The sequence below is a fragment of the Telmatherina bonti genome (assembly GCF_933228915.1).
Source record: "Telmatherina bonti genome assembly, chromosome: 7".
Taxonomy (NCBI): domain Eukaryota; kingdom Metazoa; phylum Chordata; class Actinopteri; order Atheriniformes; family Telmatherinidae; genus Telmatherina; species Telmatherina bonti.
In genome coordinates, this window is record NC_136625.1 from 37,665,392 (window position 1) to 37,675,317 (window position 9,926).

The following is a 9,926-nucleotide window of genomic DNA, read 5'->3' on the forward strand; positions in this document are numbered from 1 at the left end:
GAGGTCCTGTCCTCGTGTCTTCATCTGGCGGTGGTCCTGTCCTCGTGTCTTCATCTGGCGGTGGTCCTGTCCTCGTGTCTTCATCTGGCGGAGGTCCTGTCCTCGTGTCTTCATCTGGCGGAGGTCCTGTCCTGGTGTCTTCATCTGGCGGAGGTCCTGTCCTCGTGTCTTCATCTGGCGGTGGTCCTGTCCTCGTGTCTTCATCTGGCGGTGGTCCTGTCCTCGTGTCTTCATCTGGCGGTGGTCCTGTCCTGGTGTCTTCATCTGGCGGAGGTCCTGTCCTGGTGTCTTCATCTGGCGGAGGTCCTGTCCTCGTGTCTTCATCTGGCGGAGGTCCTGTCCTCGTGTCTTCATCTGGCGGAGGTCCTGTCCTGGTGTCTTCATCTGGCGGTGGTCCTGTCCTGGTGTCTTCATCTGGCGGTGGTCCTGTCCTCGTGTCTTCATCTGGCGGAGGTCCTGTCCTGGTGTCTTCATCTGGCGGAGGTCCTGTCCTGGTGTCCTGGACAGCTCATGTCTCAGAAAGTCCTCTGATTTGTTTGCGAAGAGTTGGAGGAGGACCAGAAACCTGAGATGAGGCCCCGCCCCCTCAGCTCGGCTGGCCAATGGCAGGCGGGCTGCAGGGCTGAGGGACTATATAAATGTGGATCTGCGGCTGATCCTCCAGGAGCTGAGATCTCGGATCCACGGAGGAAAACCTGATCAGTTCAGCAATGAAGACAGCAGTGGCGAGTGCGACCCTGTGCCTGGTGGTCCTCATGGCCACAGCCTTCCCCCTGGAGAGGAAAGGGGCTTCCGCCTCTGGGGGGGCTGCCAAGGAGAAGCGCGTCCACGCAGCGTGGGATGACGTGAACGTGATCGCCCACGGCCTGCTGCAGCTGGGACAGGGCCTGAAGGAGCATGTGGACAAAACCAAAGTCCAGATGAGGGACATTTTCTCCAAGCTGAAGGTCTTCAACCGCACTGTGAGCGAGCTGGGGAGGGAAAGTCAGCGGCTGCGCGCGGAGGGGGAGGCCCTGAAGGCGCGTGCACAGGGGCTGGAGGAGCGCGAGGGCCAGCTGCTCAACGTCACCGCGGAGCTGCGGGAGAAGGCAGAGGAGGTGCAGCAGGAGAGGAGGACCATGGCGGAGAGGGTGGGCCGGCTGGAGGAGAGGGTGGACAGCATGCTGCAGGGCCACGCCGCGCGGCAGGGCGTGCACGCGGGAGCCAAGAACCATAGCGACATGCACGTCATCCAGGTGAGCGTCATGGGTTTGTGTGGAGGCAGGAGGGGGAAACAAAGTAGAATGAGTTGCGCGTGGGATGCTCGCTGTGTCTCCACGAACACGGGTGGAGACACAGCTGGCAGCCATGCACAGGGCGCGTGCAGTACGTGCAAGGAAAGCCTGCAGACTGCCAGACTAGGCTTCTGCAGGATCCGCGGCCAGAATGGGGAATAATTCCTCCCAGCGGGACAGATCCAGGTCTGCAGAACCAGATCCAGGTCTGCAGAACAGATCCAGGTCTGCAGGACCAGATCCAGGTCTGCAGAACCAGATCCAGGTCTGCAGAACCAGATCCAGGTCTGCAGAACAGATCCAGGTCTGCAGGACCAGATCCAGGTCTGCAGAACCAGATCCAGGTCTGCAGAACCAGATCCAGGTCTGCAGGACCAGATCCAGGTCTGCAGAACCAGATCCAGGTCTGGAGGACAGATCCAGGTCTGCAGAACCAGATCCAGGTCTGCAGGACCAGATCCAGGTCTGCAGAACCAGATCCAGGTCTGGAGGACAGATCCAGGTCTGCAGGACCAGATCCAGGTCTGCAGAACCAGATCCAGGTCTGCAGAACCAGATCCAGGTCTGCAGAACCAGATCCAGGTCTGGAGGACAGATCCAGGTCTGGAGGACAGATCCAGGTCTGCAGAACCAGATCTAGGTCTGCAGGACCAGATCCAGGTCTGCAGAACCAGATCCAGGTCTGCAGAACCAGATCCAGGTCTGCAGAACCAGATCCAGGTCTGGAGGACAGATCCAGGTCTGCAGAACCAGATCCAGGTCTGCAGAACCAGATCCAGGTCTGCAGGACCAGATCCAGGTCTGCAGGACCAGATCCAGGTCTGCAGGACCAGATCCAGGTCTGGAGGACAGATCCAGGTCTGCAGAACCAGATCCAGGTCTGCAGAACCAGATCCAGGTCTGCAGAACCAGATCCAGGTCTGCAGGACCAGATCCAGGTCTGCAGAACCAGATCCAGGTCTGCAGGACCAGATCCAGGTCTGCAGGACCAGATCCAGGTCTGCAGGACAGATCCAGGTCTGCAGGACAGATCCAGGTCTGCAGGACCAGATCCAGGTCTGCAGGACCAGATCCAGGTCTGCAGGACCAGATCCAGGTCTGCAGGACCAGATCCAGGTCTGCAGAACCAGATCCAGGTCTGCAGAACCAGATCCAGGTCTGCAGGACAGATCCAGGTCTGCAGGACCAGATCCAGGTCTGCAGGACCAGATCCAGGTCTGCAGGACCAGATCCAGGTCTGCAGGACCAGATCCAGGTCTGCAGGACCAGATCCAGGTCTGCAGGACCAGATCCAGGTCTGCAGGACCAGATCCAGGTCTGCAGGACCAGATCCAGGTCTGCAGAACAAGAAGACGGTTCCACTCGTGGGAACTCAGTCTTCTACGTTGGGACGGAGAATGTCGTGTTCTGCGTGTCGCATCAGGACCCAGGGCCGGTTGGGAAGGCCAGATGTTGGGCAGTCCGTCCCAGGCGGCTCTTTAGAGTCACAGCTGGATTCTACGTGCCGTCATGGCGCCAAATAATGCGTCTGAAAGCTGAACGTGGTGTCATTTCTCTGTCAGCTGATGCTGGAGACGCAGAGCAGACGCATCGATGATCTGATGGAGCGGATCAGACTTCAGCAGGAGAAGCTGGACAAGCAGAACGTGCGCATCCGGACCCTGCAGAGCCAAGTAAGCGCCGCTTCTTACACATTCTGGGAAGTCTCGTCTTTCTGCTTCCTCCTGTTTCTGACATTTAAAGTGTGCGTCCTCCTCAGATCCAGCAGACCAGACAGCGGCCCCCGTGGCTGAGCAGCACGGCGGGGCCCACGCAGGGCGCCGAGCAACACGACTCTCCAGTCGGTGAGTACATCTGCAGTCTTTAAAAAATCCTCTCCTGACACCGACTTAAGTCGATTGTACAAAATCTGACGCCAAACGTGGGGAACCATCTGCTGAGGGAGGCCAGAAAGAAGCTTAAATCAGCAACAATTAAAATCTGTTGGAGCTTCTCTCAGCGAGGCGCCAGGAATAGCATCAGGTTCTGCAAAGCCATGAACATCCTCCAGCATCAGCACGCAGGCTGCAGGAAAACGTGCCTCAGGCTGGCTGGTCTGCATCAGGCTGCTCACATCTGACCAGTATCAACCAGTATGACTGCCTGCACTGCACTGGGTCCAGACCAGTTCTCCCAACACATTTCAGCCCCTGTTGTAACCCTTTCCTCCCCACAGAGTTCCGAGAGGAGAATGAAGTCAATAGCTCCCAAAAATCCCACATTAAGTCAGTTCCAGTGAGATTAAACCAGTAAAGTGTTGGGAAGGAGACGGTTGGGTTGCTGGGTGAGGACTGGGGGAGGACTGGGGGAGGACTGGGGGAGGACTGGGGGAGGACTGGGGGAGAGGTGAACACCTCTGAGGCAACAGTTGTTCAGTCAGCCGTGAAAATCCCAGTAATGCCACAAAGCTGTGACATCAGCAGGGCTTTGGGATGGAGAGGAGGGAAAAGAAGGAACTTCTCTGGCCAGTGTTCAACTGGGAGAAAGTTCACTGGTTTCCAGGTTTCACCAGCCTGACAAGCCGTGTGTGTGGAGGTGTGTGTGAGGACACACACACACACATCTCAGATGTTGTGTTTCTGCAGATAACCTCCAAGTCTGAGCTGAGATTGGGTAGAAATGGGGAGAAAAGTGGTCTAAATGTGGACTCTGCAGACCCCCCCCCCCCCCCCCCCCCCCCCCCCCCCTCTGGCCACGTCCCATTTCTCTGTTTGTGTAAAACAAACATTGGGAGTAACCTTTCCCCTACATCAGTCAGTCAGACGTCCCCCCTCCGTAGACCTCTTCTCCTCCCCCATCCTCCGTCTTTCTCATTGTGATGATGAGGAAGTGTGCCAAAGTTCAGGAGGACCCCCGACTCAGACCCCCCCCAACGACCCGCTACAGAACACCCCGAGTCAGAAAGATAGTTAAAGGATTACCAGGAGAGCTGCTTAAAGGCCCGTCCAAGCGGCTGTGGAGCCTCCCCCATGTGGAGCCCCTGCTATGCGGACCCCCCCTCCCCCCCCATGTGGAGCCCCCGCTATGTGTCATTCCTGGCTCTGAGCTCCCCCCATCCCCCTCCTCCACAGCAGCACTCCCCATGCATGCAGCAGCCACGCAGCGCTACGTCACCAGCTGGCTGCTGCACACGTGAGGGAGGTGTGACGAGCTGAATGGAAAGGGGATCACAGACGTGGAGAGGGGGGGGGGTTAGGAATGTAAAGGGTCACAGTGTGGAGCTCCATTGCTTGGAAGCGGAGCAGCTGGAAGAGGGAATTCTGCTTGGGAACTGGGAGAAAGGTCAGGTCCAGAGCCAGGACAGCCGAGGACCTGATGGAGGGTTCAGCTTCGCTGCTGGGGAGGGAAAGTCTGGCTGTGTTGATGGGGGCTCCTTCTCTAACGCGGTCTCCTCCCACCTCCTTCCAGACATGGCGGCGGACTGCCACCAGCTGTTTCTGCGAGGCGAGACCACCAGCGGGGTCTACACCATCCAGCCGGCGGACTCCGAGCCCTTCAGCGTCTTCTGCGAGATGACGGCCGGTAAGCCAAGACTCACGTCTGCTTGTCGCTCCGCAGGAACTTGTTTTCTGATCCGCCGCTCGTCTTTGTCTCCAGATGGAGGTTGGACAGTCGTCCAACGGCGCCAGGACGGCTCAGTGGACTTTGACCAGCTGTGGTCGGCTTACGAGAGCGGCTTTGGCAGCCTGAGCGGTAAATGCACTTCAGTTTTATGTGGAGCGAGCCGCTCGGTCCAGGGTCAGAACGAGGGGCGGGGAGTCCAATGGAAAAATCTGGATTCTTTTTAGCTTCATAATTTTAAAATAATTTTTTTTTTTAAATGAATAAAAATAATCCATTATACTTTGTCATTTTTATTGTTTTTATTGGTCTTTTTACTCGTCTTCTTGGACATTATAGCAGCAGAATAATCTGACTACTGGGTTGTTTTTTCCTGATTGAAATCAAGAAAAATGACGAGCAAAAGAAAGTTTTATACATTTATTTTGTTTTTAATTAACAAAAATCTGCAGTATTGAAGAATTGTGAGAATCTCAATTTAAATGGAATCTGGACAAAAGCGTATCGTCACAGCTGTAGTCAGAACCGTCCTTTAGTTTCACCCACAAACGCCCACCGCTGATGAAAAGACGAGGCCACGGCAGACACGGGATGAACAGTTTTCTCCTCTCTTTCCGTTTGTCCAGGAGAATTCTGGTTGGGGCTGGAAAACATCCACGCCATCACTAAAGATGGCGGCTACATCCTGGACATCAAGCTCTCGGACTGGGCAGATGATTCCGCTTCCATCCAGCTTCCTTTCCAGCTGGGCGGGAAAGAAACCAAGTATCTGCTCCTGATGCAGGACGCCGGACCTTTCAGCACCCTGGAGAGCTCCCTGGGGCTGGACGTCGCCTCCGGTCTGCCCTTCTCCACCCGCGACCAGGACAACGACCGGAAGGTGGACATCAACTGTGCCAAGCACCTGTCAGGTGAGTAACCACTCGCTGCTGATCCCTCCCGGTCCGGCAGCACGCCAGATCCGGCAGCACGCCAGATCCGGCAGCACGCCAGGCGCTAACCAGATCTTCCGTCCTTCCAGGCGGCTGGTGGTTCAGCAACTGCGGTCACTCCAACCTGAATGGCAGATACTTCCAGAGCCCGCCTCCCAAACAGCGGCACCAGAGGAAGCAGGGCATCTTCTGGAAGACCTGGAGGGGCCGCTACTATCCTCTGAAGTCCAGCTCCATGATGATCGCTCCGGCTGCAATCATCAAGTCCTAAAGACAGCTTGGAGACAGGAAACAGACTCTGGAGGGTTTGGTTTCCACGGCAGGACACCTCCCGAGTCCTGCCAGAGCAAGTCTCGTCCTGCCGCCTTCACTCTGAGTCGTGAAGCATTTCCAGCGAGTTGAGACTCGGCGTGAGGCGGCGGGCTGAGCGGCGCGGGAGTTCAGACCAGCAGAGTCCACGCTGGACAAGCCGGCTGAGAACGTCTCTGCAGCCTGAGATCAATCCAAGCAAAACGAATCATTTTCCTTCCGAGAAGTTTGGTGTGAAGCTGCAAACTGGGCAGACGCTGGTCATACTGGTTTTTCTCCCAGCAAAGTTAAAAGCAACTATTCTTCACTGCCTTTTATTTTCTAGTGGAGACGACATTCAGTCATATTGACTCTTTGTAAGATTAAAACACTTTTGTACATAATATTTGAAGAAAACTTGTGTTCAGAAACATAACTTCCTGCTCTGCTGTAAAATAGTTTTTGTCTGTCACTTCACTGTAGATGTTCCTATTTAAGAAGCTATATATGTATATCAATATCTAGATGTAAATACCTGTGTATGTACATATACATATATATATATACATATATATATATATATATATATTTCTGCTGCGTTCTGTTTGTAATTTATATATATTTTGTTTTTATAAGAAGAAACCACATTTGGCCGTAATGAGCCAATAAAACTGATTTACACAAAAGTCTATCGTCTGTTTTATGCACCGGAAAGTTTGTCTGCAGCAACGTCTCACCTTCCTCTAAACAATGAGGTGATAAGTTCCTCTGCAACCATTAGACATACATATGGAGTCTCACATCCATCCATTTTCTGAACCACTTGTTCCAGTTTAGGGTCAGTGGGAGCTGGAGTCGGTCCCAGCAATCACTGGGTGGGAGGCGGGTGTCCCTGGACTGGTCTCCAGTCCATCGCACCGCATGGAGGAGTAAACATCAGCACATGCTTTACTGGTGAAGAGTAAATAAAATGGCAAAAAAACTGAGGATAAATACATATTATCTCCGATCAGTAGAATAAATTGACAGTTTTGAATTCAGGAGGTCCAGGAGAGGTCCCTGAAATCAATTTATCACCCAGTTAGGAGGTTTTAGCAAAGGAAGAATAAAATGACAATAAATTTGCAACAAAGAGAGACAAACTCGCTGCGAGGTGTTAAAAACTGAATGGAAGCAGCTGAAGCTGTCTGCAAAGATCAACCAGAGAGAACAGGAAACTCCTTCCTGGCTTTTAATGTTGGGTGAAATCGTGGCGAAAGCTGCGTGTTTTTACTTTCTTTGGCCACGCTCAGCTCAGCTCTCGTGTTAGAGGCTTCATCTGATTAGTCATATTACCTGGAAGCAACCTTCACTGGCTTTAAGGTGTCAGCTTTGATTTTCCCTCCAACACTTGGCGGCTTCGTGTCCGGCTTACAGGTAATCTGGTTCAGACAGCTGATCTGATGAGGCGTGCGCTCAGAGGCCTCATCCTGCAGCCAGGAGTTAGAAGACATGCCCAATGTTTTACAGGGAGCATGTTTCCACCTCACGCCTAAAGACCAGTTTAAAACTGAGCCACCAGTCAGGTGAGAAGCTAACTGTTAGCTCAGCACGCTGAGGGCAGGAATGTCGTCCCATTCCGGTCTGATGCAGGATTCCAGCTGCTTCCATGATGCTCCAGATGTTTTGCACTGGTGAAAGGTGTGGACTGACGGCAGACCAGTTCTCTGGTGCATCCATGCCGTTGTGATGGATGCAGTTCAGCATCGTCTTGCTGAAATTTGCAAAGCCAAGCTGGACGATCCCTGTCCTCTTTAGTCTGCAGGACACGCCGTCCATGCTTTTTCCTCCAGGTTTACCTCAGAACATTGAAAACAAACTTTGGTCCAGAGAAGTCGGCGTGTTTCTTTGCATGGTGGAGCTTTCACCTACCTGTGCATACAGAGATTCCTCCAGATTCTCTTCTTATGCTCTGTAAATGATGGGATCTTCAGTTTTGGGAATGTTTAAATGCAGTTTGTCTCAGATTGGTGAAGCGCTGTCCTTCTTTCTATCTGAGAGACTTTTCTACTCTGAAACACAAATACAGGGAGTACTCTGTGTGTACAGGTAACTATACTGCTAAAAACAATAAAGGGAACACCTAAACAACACGATGTAACTCCAAGTCAACCAGACTTCTGTGAAATCAAACTGTCCACTTAGGAAGCAACACTGACTGACAATCAGTTCCACCTGCTGTTGTGCAAATGGAACAGACAACAGGTGGAAATTATAGGCAACTGGCAAAACACACCCAATAAAGGAGTGGTTCTGCAGGTGGTGACCACAGACCACTTCTCAGTTCCGATGCTTTCTGGCTGATGTTTTGATCTGAATGCTGGCGGTGCTTTCACTCTAGTGGTAGCATGAGACGGAGTCTACAACCCACACAAGTGGCTCAGGTAGTGCAGCTCATCCAGGATGGCACATCAATGCCAGCTGTGGCAAGAAGGTTTGCTGTGTCTGTCAGCGTAATGTCCAGAGCATGGAGGCGCTACTAGGAGACAGGCCAGTACATCAGGAGACGTGGAGGAGGCCGTGGGAGGACAACAACCCAGCAGCAGGACCGCTACCTCCTTCTTTGTGCAAGGAGGAACAATTCAACTTTATTTATATAGCGTCAAATCACGGCAATGCCATCTCAAGACGCTTTACAGACAGAGAAAAAAAATACAATGAAATGCCAATTCATAACAGCCTATATAAGGAAACCAACAGATTGAGTTGGAGGTCCAACTCAATCTCCCATCCTGAGCAAGCACACAGGCGACAGTCGGGGGGGGGTAAAATAGAGAGATAAAGAGAAAAAGAAAGAAGCTCAGTGTATCAGGAAATGTCCCTCAGCAGTCTAAACCTATAGCAGCATAACTAAGGGATGCTAACCATCCCTAGCTATAGGACTTATCAAAAAGATAAGTCTTCAGCCTAGTCTTAAAGGTGGGGAGGGTGTCTGCTTCCCTAACACTAACTGGGAGCTTATTCCATAAGAGAGGGGCCTGATAACCAAAGGCTCTGCCTCCTGCTCGGCTCTTTGAGACTCTAGGAACCACAAGTAAGCCTGCAGTCTGCGAACGAAGTACTCTGCCTGGTATATAAGGAACTATGAGGTCTTTGATATATAGTGGTGCCTGGTTGTGGAGGGCTTTATATGTAAGGAGAAGGATTTTAAATTCTATTCTAGATTCAACAGGCAGCCAACGAAGAGAGGCTAAAACTGGAGAAATATGATCTCTCCTGCTGGTTCTGGTCAGGACTCTGGCTGCAGAATTCTGGATCAGCTGAAGGGTTTTCAGGGCATATTTAGGACAGCCCAGTAATAGAGAGTTACAGTAATCTAGTCTCGAAGTAACAAAAGCGTGAACCAGTTTTTCTGCATCACTCCGAGACAGAATGTCCCTAATTTTGGCTATATTACGTAAATGAAAGAAGGCTGTTTTAGTAACCTGCTTAATATGTGGGCAAGACACTGGACACTTTGGTGAAACTATCTGGCTTTTATGGACATTTTGTTTCATGTCCAAACTGCTGGTGTTTTCCCTACGTGGGTCCCACATGGTCCCCAAGTGGGCACGGGCCCTTGGGTCTGTGCCCATAATGCCCATTGGATAATCTGGCCTTGCTGTTAATGTACAACATTCTGTGTAAAAGTTTATATTTGATTTTGAACAAATGTCTCAAATTTCACACCTTTTTTTTTTTTGTTTTATTTTCTACGTTTGGTGTTGCTGTTTCTGCAGACGTTGTGGGTACGCCAGGGTCAGAGTTGGCATGGAGGTAGGGACGTTTTACCTCCAAGTCGTGTTTTATAAAT

General features: G+C 52.0%; 1 protein-coding gene across 1 annotated transcript; it reads left to right on the forward strand.

The window, feature by feature from the left end:
- The first annotated feature begins 528 nt into the window (after nt 1-528).
- Nucleotides 529-6,780, forward strand: angptl4 (angiopoietin-like 4). Its single transcript, XM_079244102.1, has 7 exons — nt 529-1,235; nt 2,837-2,947; nt 3,034-3,118; nt 4,722-4,835; nt 4,911-5,006; nt 5,501-5,785; nt 5,896-6,780. Exons 1-7 carry the CDS (start codon nt 711-713, stop codon nt 6,075-6,077), a joined length of 1,398 nt encoding a protein of 465 aa, XP_079100228.1. The 5' UTR covers nt 529-710; the 3' UTR covers nt 6,078-6,780.
- The last annotated feature ends 3,146 nt before the right edge of the window (nt 6,781-9,926 follow it).